This window comes from Cinclus cinclus, chromosome 7, assembly GCF_963662255.1.
Source record: "Cinclus cinclus chromosome 7, bCinCin1.1, whole genome shotgun sequence".
NCBI lineage: Eukaryota > Metazoa > Chordata > Aves > Passeriformes > Cinclidae > Cinclus > Cinclus cinclus.
This window is the reverse complement of record NC_085052.1, coordinates 13,137,310-13,153,352: the sequence shown is the minus strand read 5'-3', so window position 1 is coordinate 13,153,352 and position 16,043 is coordinate 13,137,310. Positions and strand designations below refer to the sequence as shown.

General features: G+C 40.3%; 1 protein-coding gene across 4 annotated transcripts in view; it reads right to left on the bottom strand.

The window, feature by feature from the left end:
* BTRC (beta-transducin repeat containing E3 ubiquitin protein ligase) overlaps positions 1-16,043 on the bottom strand; it is a 112,905-nt gene that overhangs the window by 53,403 nt on the left and 43,459 nt on the right. For all 4 annotated transcript variants that reach the window (XM_062496948.1, XM_062496949.1, XM_062496950.1 and 1 more), the window contains one exon: positions 10,738-10,815. In XM_062496948.1, the coding sequence (XP_062352932.1) occupies positions 10,738-10,815 (78 nt within the window). The remainder of the gene's footprint in view (positions 1-10,737; positions 10,816-16,043) is intronic.

Below are 16,043 nucleotides of genomic sequence, written 5' to 3'. Positions count from 1 at the left end.
CCACCATTTACAGAAAAATGCTGCCATGGAAAGTGGAAATTAAGGAAATCAGAGTCCTTTCCACCTTACCTATTTACAGAGCTGCTTTAAAGTTCACCACAAAACAGAAACAAGAGATCACAGAAGCCCTATCTTCTCCATTGCTTTAGCAGTTCATGTTTTATTTCTCAGTGAGCTCTCTAACCAGAACACAACCAGTGACAGACAGGAATGCAGAATATTCTGACCCCAGCAGTTCTCCTTACATGTCACAACATTGATATCTGCTTTGACTAGCAGCCAGAAAGCAATTTCTGCCTCTAGGCCCAGAAGGAGAAACTGAAAAATTGAAACACACAAATTCTTTCAAGGTGCTGTGCAGATGAACAAAGTGCATCTTTCAGCAGGAGAGGCTCGGATTCAAACTGGATTAGGCCACAAGCAAAGAGAAGTCTGATTGCCTCTTGCAAATACTTGCCAACATCATAAAACCATCATCGTGGTATGCATAAAGCATTCTCCTCAGAAGAAAGGTCAGAATGGTATAAACTACTATAAATTGGGGCTTAGATACAGCACCCCAACTGATAGACAAAAAGTTTATACCATCTGCTTTGCACTGACATTCAGACAATACCATGCAAACTTCATTTTACAGGCATGGTATTAGTTAAACTCAACCAGATTGTGAAGGTGAAAAACCAGGAAGAGTTGGTAAGATTCTTTGTTCAGTTTTTACATTTCTGTAATTTAACCCACTTATTGTAAATATGTGATTTTTTTCACTTGCAATTTGATACCTAAAATTCCATATGAAGTATTTCCGCACAACTTGTCTACTACATGCTAATGATAAATTTAATGAGAAGTTCTGACGTGAGAAAAGCTACTACTAGCTCCACTTTGCAGATCAGAAGCTCAGCCACAAAAACATTTACTGAAAGCAACAAGGAACTCTGTGGCTCTGTGAACTGAACCATGAACTCAAATCTTGCCAGTCTTTTTCCTCCCAAGACAGGTATGCACAAACCTTGGCTGCAGGCCAGCTTTTTAAAAGCTGGGCTTACAACAGGCTTTCTACACATTTACAAATGGGAAAGAGTAGACAATCCAAATACAAAATGTGAAATACTAAATGCTAAACCCAAAGATGCCAGCATTTTCTGAGAATGAAAGAAGCTCACTATGCACTATTCAAAAGTTACATGCATGTCAGAATGCAAATACAAATTATTATTCCAGTGTATTGCTTAATTAATAACACACATCACATCTCAGTGAGAACAGCACCAACTGAACTTCCAGTATAACTTATTAATCAAATCCCACAATACCAGGACTACTGACATTTGACCAAATTAGTATAGCATAAATTTAAAGAAGATAAAATTAAATACTTCTTCACACAGTTGGCAGTGAACTTCTGGTGCTTTGTGCAGAGAAACATCACCAGAAGTGGAAAAAGGGACTAAATAAACCCATGGACAGCAGCTCCATATATATTCAGGACAGATATCCTTCAGACATCCCTAGTGCAACAGCAGCAGATGCTGCAGGAAGAGGAGGGAAATGGAGTACCAAGAGAGGCCAGACTTCTTTGCTCTCATCCAACAGTACCTTCCACTGACAGCGCTGGAGTTGGCAGTGGATGAGCTGACTCTATGTCTGACTGACCTGGGCATTCTCATTCTATCAATATACCTCTCTGCCCATTGACAACATGCCAAAGAACTCCTCTTTCCCAACCTTTTCAACCACAGAAGGTGAGAAGAACATGATTTTACTGTAAGAGCTAACTTTTACACAGTAATTTTATTACATAAGGATTTATGTATGTGCAAAATTACCAGACGACCATTTATCCTTCAGCAGCTCTTTGTTTCTCAGTAGAAGTAAAAGGGAAAAAGAGAAAATTAAAAAGAATATATATAATGGATACAACACATCAGGACGCATATTTGAGAATAAAACATAAAGTACTCTTCAGTTTGACATACACTACTGTCTTTGCAAAGTTACAAAGTTCTTATTTTCACATTCTCACAGAAGAATGCCTTATTAACCTTGTGAGATGAATAAAGAGGGCAAAGAAGAGTCATATGCACGTTCTATAATATGTTTTGAAGAGTTGAAAGCAAAACACATAAAATTTAGTTCTCCCTTAAAGTCCAGAGGAAAACGAGGTAATGTCACTCCACCTGACAGGTCTCAACTGAAATGTACTGCCAGTGTTACAAAGAAGCTGCATCTGGCTCATGAGGCCAGGTCATCAGAAGCTTGGAGAATATATTGTCAAGGCAGTACTGAATGGTAGTCTCCAAATGCTTTTTTGCAGGCAGCAGTTACTGGCTACTGAGAGATACAAAATGGCTGCTGGACATGGAGATTTGGTTTCATCTGATAGTCTTCATACACTAAAAGTAACTGTGAATAGGTCCAGTGAATAGACTAGTGAATTCTGAAAGCATAATTAATGTCATATCATCAAGTAATAATGCAGAGCCCTTCGTGCTAGGTGAAACATTTGATGGTGTCAAATGCTACACTGCAACATAAGAGTACCCCCTTTCATTTGTTCCAATGCCCATGGGAACATTGACTTACCTGGAAGAAAAGCAGGAAAATCAAAGCCAAAACTAAGCCTTAGAAAAGGATATTTCTCAAGCTCACCTTTAAAGCTTGACCCTTTTACATATCTCATCTAGTCTGCACCAAAACTGTTCAAGTTTCTCCTCACCTTTCAAAAAAATAAGAGGTTTCTTCATCAAGGAAAAGTATTCTGAAATGGTAGCCTGGTTCAATGCTACAGGCAGAGAGGTTTGCGTTGGAGTGCTTTAATATGTTTTTATATTGCATATAAAGCATGCAAACATAAACCAGTTTGTTGAAAACTACCCTCTTTGTAGAAGCTGGCTGTAATTCTGAACAAGTTTTCAATTTTCGCACTGCTGCTAGGGTAAAACATTTTAAAGAGTTTAATTTTTACAGTGGCTTCAATGACACAAGATTATCTAACAAAGTAATGGTTAATCAATAGAGGGTTTAGTTGTCAGGTGAAACATATAACACACTAAAAGGGATTGATTGCAAGACTCCTCCTTATTTACTGGGAGGTATATATTTAAAATGACACAAACTTGTTACCAAGCTGCATTCCTTTAAACTTGCAAAAGCCGTTTGAGAAGAGTGTTAAGCAGCCCTATAGCCAAACAAGCTCTAATGAAAGAAAGAAACCTACAAATATATGGGAGCACCAAATCATGTCAGAAGCAGGGGAACCACAAAGCTGTATTCACTCTCAGCCAAAGGTTTAAAATGCCACAGAGGCACTAGACTATGGTTCACTAAAGATAGAGCTGTATCTGATCTCATTCCGTAAGTGTCTTTGGTTACATTTTTCTTTTTAAAGAAAGTATGATCCTGCTCTTTGACACAAACACATAAACATTTCTTCTCTTGTCTGTGCAGCTCTGGATGAACACTGAGCACCAGCCTGAAGCCACGAACCTCAGGCAGAACTCCATGTGTGTGCAGCTTTTCTACCGACTGAAATCCATTTCTTCTGCCATTCATTCCAAGAATCCCCAGTCCCTGAACAAAGCTCCACTTTTTAATAGAAGCTGCAACCCAGGAGTTCAATAAGACTGCCCCCCCAATAGTTAGTAATTACATGATTTATCAGAGAAAGATAACACTAATAAAAACACAGCAAAAAGACAAAACCCATACCCTCCCTTCAAGTCATTTTCAGGGAAAAGATTATTAAACTGTTCTTTTTGAACAAGGGCTTTTGTAGCTAAGCACAAATTGCCAAACGGTTAGAAAAAGTTATTAGACTCAGAAGAATTCAGCAGAAGTGGGAAGTTATATAACAAATCACTCCAGCAGATTTGGAAAGATCACTTTCATCTTATTTAGAGTCTTATGAGACTTGCATTAATTACCCTTTAAAGGTCTTTCACATGGACTATTTAAAATAAATGCAATTTATTTATTTATTTCAAATGAGGTACTTCTTCTGAAAGAATTAAATAATCTTAACAAATTTAAAAACGTTTTTATAAACAGGTAATTAAAAAGACTGGAATTAAGTCAAGCTGCAAGACATTACCCAGGATCCGCCTCGACTATTTTCTTAAGATGAAATTTTTGTTATCCCTAGCCCAGCCTTGGGAAGGATAGTCTCCACAGAAAGTAGTAAGACAAAATAAAGACTAGCCAAACAAAAAAATAGACCATTTACAGGATTTTCCCTAAAGCACAGTTTGTCATATTGCAATTACACCTTGCTGACTGTGAAAGCCAGAGTCCTTAATATTGCCACTAGAGGGAAGACGTGTCTTAACACACGGCAATGGTAGTTGGGGAGTGGGTTTTCTTGAGCAATTACCATAACAAAGCTCCCTTGGCTGTGTGTACGTTCTAATTACCCAGTACAATTAAAATGACTTACCTAAAACAAACATGAAAAAAAGCCCCTAAAACAAAAAAACCTCAAGACAATGCAAACAAAAAGCCTTAGTCCAGTATGCTTGTTACCTGAAATTACATTAAAGCTGAAGATTTTTTTTAACTCATCCATCAATGCACAAGGGCGAGAAACACAAAAAGGAGTACGCCACAATGCCCAACACCATGGGGTTGTTCAGCTATGTAAAAGCATTAAAACAAACAAAAACAAAGAGCAAGGCAAACAAGATCTCTTGTTAAAGAAAAGAAGGAAAAAGAAAAAGAAAATGTTGTGGTATTTAGCCATCTGGTAGCTGCCTGAAAACAAATTGTCCTCAGAAGAGCAGAAATACAGTATGTCTTCTCTCAGTTCACTGGCTTATGAATCAGACTACTTTTCCTACTGTTTTTTTTTTTTTTTAATACAGGCATGGTAATGTTAGACTTCTGTGCTCCTGCTTTTACTTTCCTCTTGTCCCACTGTGAAGACATAGCCATGGTCGTCCCAATAAGATCCGGTTAATTCTAACTTGGATACATTATTTGAAGTCTTTCAGGATACATCTTGTTGGGCCCATTGTTCAAAGCCCCCCAGGATTTTTTTCCCCTAACAGCTACTTGCTGATTTTTAAACCCTTAAATCTTTCATTTTATAAGGCATATTATTAGGGGAAGATGGCAGCCAAGTGATTTTTCTTTCCATTGACAATTTGTGACATTTGTCCAGCAGCGTGCAAGGTGTTGAAAACCTGGCAGCTGTTACCTCCTGGGATGAAGATCCTTTTTTATCCTCCCTTGACAGTTTAACTCAATGGGTCAGCACCTTTAAAGACTGCAAAGTACCACTGAAGTGGATGGAGGCTTGAATTACTGCTCCCTCCCTAATCAATGTAAACCCTCACTGCAGGTGAAACTCTTCATCTATAGAGGTGCATGGGGGAGGAAAATGTAATGCCCTGAGCCAGATGGTTTTCATCTTGTTTTTTAAAGAAGAAAGGAACAAGCTAACAAGGGGACAGCTACTTTTGTTAGCTTCTTGGCCTCTCTCATGGCTCTGGATCCCCAGGGTTCCAGCTACACAAGAGAAAGAATACAGAAAAACATAAACACTTAAAGAAATATAACTAGCGGGCTGGCAACATGCTGCTTTCAAAGAGCTGGGAGCCCTGTTCAGTGCTTTATTTATCACTGCCCACGTTCTTCGGATGGTAAGTGGACATGGACACAAAGGGCAGGGGGGAGCAGACAACACTTGCAATTTACTCAATTACAGAGGAATGCAGCAATGCAGCAGGGTGACAGATTCCTATTAGCACTAATGCTGAAAGAGCCCAGTGGCCTTTCGGCCACAAGGCAGCATTCCCTTTGTACCTTAGACTCCAGCACATCCCGCTTTGGCTAGCTTTTTAACATACACTAAGTGTCACAAAGGAATGGAAATTATTTGTTGTTGTTGTTTGAGAATAATGAGAAAATAAACTTAGAAAGAAAGAATAATCTTGGAAGTAAGGCTAACAGTGTACCTCTAGCAATTTCAGGGGGCTTTTCAGTCAGCAGTTTCTTATTACCAAGTGTTGTGTAAAAGATGAAGTAACCAGGATAACTTTATAGACTAGGACTGCCCTGCCTCAGACAGCTCCCAGAAGGCAAATCTGAAGTGCAGCATCTTCCCCAAAGAGACGAAAGGAGCTGAAGGACCCTCTCTTCCTCTACACCATGCAACTTTCTTCATCAGTCAAAAAGAGGGCTCCAATTTTGTATGGCAGAAACACCTTTGCAGAGGAGAAATAAACCTGGAGAGGAGCCCTAAGCAGTGGGACGAGGCTGCCAGCTGAAAGTAAACCACAAACAACTGCTAGTTCTTGTTTTACCTTTGCTCTACCTTCTTCAGCCACTTTCTCTAGGTTTTCTTGAGCACTGGTTTTAAACTCTTAAGATCAGACTGTGCCAATTTTAGCTTTGAAATAGTGCCCAGAGCATATTTTAGGTGCTACATGTAATTTTAGAAAAATATCTTAAATCTGTAAGAGTGAATTGAGGTAATATTCTGTGCCAAAACCGTAAGAGGGAGAATTCTTGAAAATGCTAAGGGGCTTGTCTGAATGGGGTAACAGACATGGATTTTTTTTCCCCCGGACTTCCATCTGGAAGCTTGCAGAAAGACAGCAGAGTCCAATGTGAGGTTTGCAGGAGGTACACTGTGGCAGCCTTGCTGTTGCCAGCTTTTCCCCACAAGGCACCTTCGCCCACAGATGAACCACAGCAGCAAAAGGCACTTCATTATTGCTGCACTCAAGAGAAGGGAGGGTTTTAAACAACCAGCATTGTGCCCGTCTTCTTTAAAAACCAGCGGGGTAATCAAGTTCAGGGCAGCCCTGGACAGCTGCCCTGTGACCTATTCATGTTGACCCCCACTATTCATCACTTTCCTTAGGACTATGAGGGCAAGCTCCTGGGGAGTGACCACCACAATAGACAGATACGAGCCAACAATAATACGGTTCCTGCAAAAAAAACAGATGGCACTGCAATAAATTTACAAATCTGCATTCATGGCTCTGTTAAAAACACCCAGAAGCTAAAAGGCTGGAGGGGCCCCCAGAGAGTTTCCCCTTCCCAGTTTCTAAAGGCCAGCTCTCTCCCCAAGACTATTGAGCTCATGTTCTTCATAAATGAAGGATGGAGACATAGCCCTTAAAATAACAAATGGCTGACCTAATCAATCTACTGTTTGGGTCTAACACTAAACGATAGGCACTGAAAACTAATTATGTTTTTTGGCAAGGAAGTTGAATTAAAATGGAAACACACAGGTTAAAAATGCACTGAAGCATTTGCGAGTCCCTTTGAAAGGGCAGCACACACACACACGCTCACATGCAGTGCTTGAAACAGGAACCTGATTCAATAACTCATGCATTTATTTTTAAAATGAATCAGATTAGTCCCATGTGTGACCTGCCGGTCCATCTGTATGAGCTGGACTTAATGGGCACTCTTCTCACGCTTACTTCAGTTTGAAGTATGAGAGAGATAAATTTAGTTTAATTTTCAACAGATCAAGCTATCCATTTTCCAAATGGACCATCTGGATCAGCCTATTAAAATTAATTTATAACTTTGCAGTGTGAAAATTCGTTTGTTAGCTTAAATAAAGTTGCCAAAAACTTTTGCCACTTGTCATTGTTTTTTTCTGGTCTGTTTTCATACTATAATTTTCAGTTTATCCCTTCAAAATTTAATTTTGTCAGATCAAGCACTCAACAAAAAACTGAACGTCTGCATCCATATTTCAAAGTCTGCCATAGCTTAGATATTTTCACTGTTCCAGCTAACAATGTCAAGTTCATTGCCTTTTTCTGTTTCCCAGTGCTAATCTCCATGTCTCTTCTGCCTTGCTGCCCTCACATGCACCCAACGATGGCTGTGCCTTCCACTTCCAGCAATTCAAGGACACAGCCCCACTTGCTGAGACTTCTGAAGACACCCTTCTCCATAAACCATTTTAATCAACAGCAAAATTATATTTCTCTTACTAAGAGCTGCATAGCACTGAGCAATAAGTGTCTTCAGCCCCTGCACACAACTTCAGACATGTAAGTAAGCACCACCTTCTGGTATGTCTGAGCCACAAACCCACCTGAGAAAACATTATGGCCAAGGCTCCATAACAGCACTGCAAACAAGGCAAGAGGAGGAAATGCACCTTTACTAAAAATTGTTAGCAGCTGAACATGTCAAAACATAGTATTTACCCTGAAGTGGTCTGAGGCATCTCATTAATTTTCTAAGACTAATCAAAAAGTACTAAATATGAGGATATGTTGAGTGGAAAGACCATTTAAATAAACAGATTTCTATTCTACCCAGATACATTCAATTTCTCTGTGGATGTAGGTCCATGTTCCCCAATAATGAAATATTAAAGGAGTCTTATGGGAGGAACAGAAAATACAAAATTGTTCACACAATATTTATCAATTTAGCATCTTTCCACTAAAATGGAAGGCATTTTTTGTATATTACTGCCTTGACAGCATTTGAAGGTCACATTTTTTTTGGTTCTACAAAGTATGTATAGATATAAGTCATAGCAGTCACTCTGCACACCTTCCTATAGGAGATCCAGATTTTTCCAGTGAGCATTACCCACTGGTTGTGAGTTTTAGGCACACAGCTAAAAATGTGTCTGACTTCTGGAACAAGAGCCAGAAAACTCCTCATTGCTCCTGTCCATTGCTAATAGAGAAGAGAAGCAATCTGAGCTTTCAAAATGCTCAAACAGCTTTATTTATGTCTATGTAAAGAATCAGAATTCCTTCCATAACAGGCAAAAAATCATGGACAACCACCACCTATGATCCAGACAAGAGGGTATTTGCTTTAAGACTAAGACTACATCTTGAATTTATTTAAAAAGACTGTTCTCAGCACAAAGGCCCCAGATAGCAATAAAAGACTCAAGGATTTTGTCCTGCATCTGTCATGTAAGGACTGGACACAAAGATGGAGACTGATACAAGTCTCAACAATATTGTGCAACACAGCTAACCATCTTCAGTGTAAACAGTGTCCATTGAATTCTTATCAATATGAAATCTTGGGACACTACAAGTGGTTTTTTAGTTGTATTCCTGGTATCTACTTGATTATGATGAATTGTGGGTCTGAGGGAAAAGATAGCTTTTCTGTGACACTAATACTTCTGCAGATTGAAATATTACAAAATGGAAACCCAATTCAAGAAACTGTACCTTCCTCATCTGTATAATACAGTTTGTAAATATCTATTTCTTCAATCAATAATCAGGAGGAAGGATTCAGTGTGATGAGAAGACACATAGAATAAGGAATTCATGATCCTTTTTAATTAACATCTCTTACTATGAATCTTCTTTTGGAGAAGAGTCATACACTTCTTCTTGTGGAACCTGAAGGCTTGCCATGGATAATATAACTCTAAGATAAAAATCCCCTGATTTTCTGGCATGCTGGGGACTTTGTTTCCTATCCTGGGGATACACAGGGACCCAGTAGGTTTGCCCTCTTCCTCCAGCTCTTGTTTGTTGTTGAATGCCAGAAACAATTTAAGTTTCATCTAACATATTTAATAAATTCTACAAGGTAATTTTTCTCAGCTATAAATGTGATTTCTGTCATTATGCCAGCATATTGATTCATGTCTAAAAGACTTACATGGACTATAGCTGTTAGATGGACCTGTCTTAGTCACATGTATGTAGTCCTTCACGTCACCTCCTCCCACAAAATTAAACACGTCTAAAACAATGCAATACTAAATAAATAAAAAAAACAACAAACCAACCATGCAAAACCAACAACTCTGAGCACAAGTGCACTGTACCAAGAAGATACTTCTTTCTTTGCTATGGTTCTGACCCACAACTTCTCCTGGAAGTGGCTGATGTGGGGCAGGATTATGCCATCTTATTCCTCTGCCCCAGACGGCTGCTCCTGTGGCTGAGTTGCAGAAGGAAATGTAACAATTCCTCAGCTGTTGCAATACGTGGCCTGGGGTATTCACTTAAGTCACACTCACCAGTGGTTTCACTCTGATACACCAGGCAGCAACCTCAGGCAGCAAAGGCATGGACATAATTTTGCTTCTGCCGCCTGAAGGTTGCAGTGGGGAGAAAGACCAAGGTGAAAATGGATCAGAAATCACTAAATCCAACTTAAATTTCCCAGAAAGCACATGCCAGACTCCCTTTGTTGGCCACAGGGATTTTAAAAAGGGAATTCTTTTGAGTTGGTAAAAAAATGTGCTTTACTGTATATAAAGGACAAAGAAATATTGTTTTATTAGACCATCCTTTCTCCTTTTTATCCATTAGTAATTTATATGAACGTAAAAGAAACAAGAACAGGTCATTCTTCAGGTTATTAACCTGGATACCATCTCCAAGAAAATTTACCTTCAAGGGCAATAAAAAGTTTAATTGTTGTAGAACATTTTGAGAGTCTTGATCAGAGGCAAGGCAAAATATACTACAAACAAGACAGGAACAATTACAGAAGGAAAGGCTGAAGAGGTCTTGATGAACACCAACTGGAGAAAGGTAAAACTAGTCACAGTTGATTGAACTATACTGAAGCATACATTTCTTCAGAGTCATCAAACTCCCCTGTGTCTCTGCGTCTGATTTTACTGGGTACAATGTGACTTGCTCACACTTCAAAGAAGAAAAGATTTCCATAAGCACAAGCCAGACTTCAGCTTCCAGAAGCACTTACGGATTCAAATAGCTAGAAAGTTTTATCGCATTTTTAAAGAGACTGATCACATACCTGTCTAAGTGAATTCTTCTCAGGAATGATCTTCCTAGGGGGCTCATCATTATTACAGTCTTCTCTCTCAGAGGAATTCTGTGAAAGAAAGTAAGCTTTAATTCAGTTCTTATCCCTAATATTACTCTGCAAGGAGAAAAGAAACAGAATATTTTTCCTACGCAGGCTGTAGCATTTTACATACACACATACTGGAGGCTAACTTGTACTTTTATGCCAAACAGCTTGTTATGGCAGAGAAAGAATTCCTCCTTCTCAACACAACAATGCACCACTGTGCAGGTATCTATTGAAGAAGCCTGTGCTTTAGGGATTTATTCTGAAACTACCAATAACAGGCACTTCCAAAAACTGAAATGGTGGTTTTATCAGCATGGCAACACTGGTACTCCTGAACACTCTAGAATAACCATTTAAAACAGTGGAACCTGTTGAAAAAACAAGAGGTTGTTAATGGGTGCAACTGTTTTTCTCTGTGTCCATATGTTTTTAATCTGCCTAACAATTATTAACTGAGTCTGAGTCTGCCTGGCTGCCTAAAATCATAGAGAAATTATGGTGGAGCTAAATTCTTGTAAAAGAGGTTGTCAGGAAATCCTTCCCAAAGAAACGCCCAAATAGGTAGTGTATGATACATATACCACTACCCATTAATACAGCTGTGTTTTTCTCTCCAGCCCCCTGACTCCACATACATGTACAATTTTGAGAAAGGCTGATTCTCCAAAATGCAAGCTGCCATCCCCCAAAAGCAAAAATCAGTAAGACAAGAGAAGGTAGACAAGAAATACAAGGGCTTTTCCAGCATGAATGAAAAATACAACCATGAAAATTTTGTTGTGCTAATGTCATTACTAAAACCAAATATTGCTTGGTTTAAAGACAAACTATAGTAGTATCAGGACATGAATAGTCTCTTGCAAATGTTTGGTTAAAAACTGCCAGATACAGTGGGGAGAATCCTGACCTCACTGCCAAAGTCAGCTGCTCTGGAAGACAGTGTTCCTTTGCACACGTTCAGCTACAGCACTCAGAAATGACAGCCAGCTTTGGGGGAATTCCACACACACATCTAAAATCAGTTTGATCACCACAGTATTCATAGCCTTAGGCCACATCCCCACACATTTAGCAGTAAGCAACTAAACAGGTTTTAAAGAGATACAGAAAAACTGCCTAGGGAGAGCTCTGCCAGGAAAAGGGTGGTTTTCCAGTTACTTGCAGACAAGCTCAGGACTACATCTATTACAGCAGAAGTTTGCATTCTGTACCTGTCCCCCAAATAACCTGTCCTTCGCTGAGCACGGCTCTGCCTGGCTTCTCACAGAGCTAGCTTCCAGCCCAACACCTCAGGAGACAGAAGTGGCATCTGTTGGCAGAGGAGGAGCAGGGCCCTGCGAGCAGCAGCAGCGCAGGGCAAGCAGCAGCACAGCAGCTGCGGGAAGCCAGAGCAGAGCAGAGCAGAGCAGAGCAGAGCAGAGCAGAGCAGAGCATGTGCCACTGCAGTGCTGTGGGATCCAGCACCGGTGGGGCAGCGTGGGATTGCTGCTCTGGGCTACGGGAAGCAAAGGGACAGCCAGAAGACAAGGCAAGGACAGAGGGTGTTTGCTGAGAAATGGCAGAGAACGGGTGGAGGGAGACAAATGTTACAGTAAAACCCCGCTTGGGATGTCATAAACTGGTCAGGAGTAAATCAAGGCTTGCAGACCAACTAGTGATTTTGAATTTTTTTTTTTTTTAAACAAGATATAGAACTTGTAAGGCACCATGACATTTGGGATGCTGTAACCAGGGTTTTATAATGGAAATCAATCCTAAACAGGCCTGATAAATCACTGTAAGAGGGCAGCTTTTAGAAGTTTTTGTATTAGGTCACAGTCAGGACCAAGTTATTACATTAAATCCTGCTTTGAAAGAACTGTGATCATAAAAACATACAAGCTAGAATTGGATATATACAAAAAGAAAAGTCAGACATTAAAGTTGCTCTTTTCTGCTCATGAAATTTAGTTTAGTAAGTGGTTCATTCAAGTTAGGATTTTAATTTTTGTGCTTTGGGGGAGAAAAAAAAGGTCAAGAGTGAAAACTATAAGAATCTGAGGTGAATTGCTACAGATTTCCAGGAAATGCATCTTGTTGTAGCTTTAGGGTAAAGGGGGTGTTTAGTACTTCTGGATTAATTTTCAACACCCATCCCTTCCCTACAGTACATGCCAGAACGATTTCCCTTTCCAAATAATCTCTCTTCAACAGTGAAATCTTGCATTCTTCTCACCTTTCAAAGCCACTAAGGATCCTTCCTCATACAAACATCAAAAAGCAGGAACTGCTGGTCAACTGTTAGCCCTAATTTCGAAATCTCTAATTCCTGCAAAACATCAAGTTATGTACTTTTTCTTTAAGCTGAGCATCTAATTTTAAGAGCAAGCACAGGACCATTTTGCATTCATTATCTTTATAGGTGGCAAGGCTAAGAGGTTGGCTGAACAAAGACCAGACAAAGACTGCCAAGTGCATATGGTGGTTCACAGCTTGGCGTCTCACCATTCTACAGCACCAACACAGCAGCTCCGATAGCAGACTATTAAAGAGGAGCGCTGCTCATGCACTTTTGTCGGCGAGTAAGTTACGCTTGGTGAAGACAGAATGACTGGAAAGCATTACACTTAAGAAAAAGCACAGAGGTTTATAACTCCTGCTCATTTCTCAGGAAAAGGAAACCTATCAATCCAGGTGCAGGTACAGGATCCCGCATATTTCAGGACTAACTGTAGCTGCATGGAAGTGAATTTCACTTGACAGGGCAACACTTAGCCATGGCCAAGGGAAGAGCATAACGTAATCGACTGAAACGGTACATCTATATATTTCTCCTTGCTGAACAAGGTGGGAGGAGGGATAAACATGTGCGAGGTCAGAATAAGGTTTGTCTCAGCAGGACTCCAGCAATGCTCTCGGCCACAGGAGAGGCAGACAAAGGGAGGAACCGCTCTGAGCACCCTCTCGTGGTTACTGAAATGCACGTCCCGGGCAGAGACCTGGAAAGAAGCATTTGGTATCCAGACGTTAAGTTGGGTGTACTCACCGGGAATATTAAAGATCTGCAGCAACTGTACTTCATACATAATAGGGGAACGATGGAATTTGTTAGTGAGAAAAAACCAAAGAAAACTAGTGCAACATGGAAAGCTGGAAAGCCATACAAACTCCCTTCCTCCAGGGAAAATTTTTACTTCCCACAGGCAAACCTTCTTGACTAAAGCTGGGCTGGCTAAAAGTGTTTGTGCTTGCATGTAAGGGTCGGTCTCTTCTTTTGAACAAATACAGGCACAATTAGATGCTGAAGTCTCCAAAGCATCCCCTCTCTCCACAGACAGGAAAAGTTGTTGGTTTTTTTTCCCCAAGGTCACACAATGACAGGGGAAGTACTGAGATGTCAGGAAACACATGCTCATAGTTCTTGTAACCCTGAAGATTTCTCTCTAACAGGAGATTCCTGCAAGGGGGCTCTGCCTTCCACAGCTCATTTTTCCTAAAATGGCTACTGCCTGTAACGAGATCCTTTTAGATCTGATTTGCATTTAAAACTTCAGCCTGTAATTAACAGAATATAACTCCATGGCAGGTTGTCTTAAAGACCACTATGAAATTATTACTATTTAACTCTCCCCATGAAGCCTCCTCCACCACTAAACACAACATGTTACAATGCATACGAAATCCCAAGACTGAAGCATTTGACAGGAGATGACATGCAGTATTTTGTGTACACAGCCCAGCAAAACACTGCTGGGAATGAGATGTAATACATGGAGAAATGCACTCCCAGGGACTACCAATTGGGCAGAGCTACCTTTAGTACCGCCTCTCTCGTGGTGGAAATCAAACCCCTGCCAACTGGGAGAGGCTTTCTTTGATGCTGTTTTGCCCTGCACTAATTACAAAAGAGTACAGACACAGCCTTTTTTTCCAAGTGTGTGGAGGTGGGGGTGGGGGAGAAGCGTGTGTCTATGTGAAGAGCACAACTATTTTTTATGCTTTCAAATTCTTAATCCTGTTTGGAGCTGTCAGTGGGGGTTAATGGAAGCCTTGGATAGGAGAATTCCAATCTGGTTGGCAGATGGATAGGTTGGTTATAGCTGCATAACTATGTCTTGCCTGCAGGCACAATTCAGAACACTGTTAAAGCAATATAAAGTCTCTGTCAAGCTGAACCATTTGGATCAGTAGCAAGGAGAAATAATAATAAAAAAGGAGTTCATTTCTGGGCCTTGCGTGTTTATGCTAGTATGCAGAAACTGATTAATTGTCATCGTGTGCTGGTCTGCTATACCTCGGATTTCTACTTCTAGAGTAGATTTTGCATGCTAATATAATCATTCTCCCTCTTGAGACATTAGCAAATAATCAAATGAAAAACAGGATCATAATTTACTGAGATTCGGGCAATTCTCTATGCAAATTTGACTTGTTATTGCTGCTGCCTCGTTAATCTGAATGCCTTTGACAAACTCCTTTGATTTATGAACTCATGACAACTCCAATGTGTATATATTTTGCTAGATTGACATTATCATTAAGAGTGGGTGGACTGAACTCACATGAATGGCTGATTTTATTCGCTGGTGTCTGCTGCTCAACAGCTGAGCATCTCCTTCTCACAAAGCCCCTGAGCGCCAGGCTCTTCCCATCTACCCATCCATTCATCATCTCGATGTTAATTGGCCCAGGCTTTAAGCAAATTTTCAACACGATTTAAAGGCACGATGACACTGATTACTGACCCTCTGCCATACGGTGCCTATTGATTAACCTGACAGAGATGATGAGCTTGAGGGAAACTAGGTGTGTGTGGACCTCGGGGAGGGGAAAAAAATAATATATTGTTTATGCAGGCAAAACACTTGTCTTTATCCCAAAGGCCAGAATTTGTGCTGCACTGGCCCTTAAAACACACTATTGCTTTAAACACCTGCATCCAATACAGAAACTGCTTGCTTGCTTGCTGTGGAAAAATGATTACAAATTTGATGTCATGTGCAGTCTGTATTTTAATCGAGTTCCCTGATAAATAGACCCCCTCAAGCCAATCAAGTCTCGCTCCAGCCATTGCGTGCGTATACATCAGTTCGAACAGAAGCCTGGGCAGGGTGTGATTTTAGTGGTATCAGCAGATCCAACTGCATGCAGGAAATCTACTTGGGTATTTTAGGTCTCTAAGCAAATAATATACTGGGAACACAGTGTGCAAACAGTTAGAGTAGAGTAAATGTTCCAAGGGCAAACCGGATGCCAGACATAGCTGT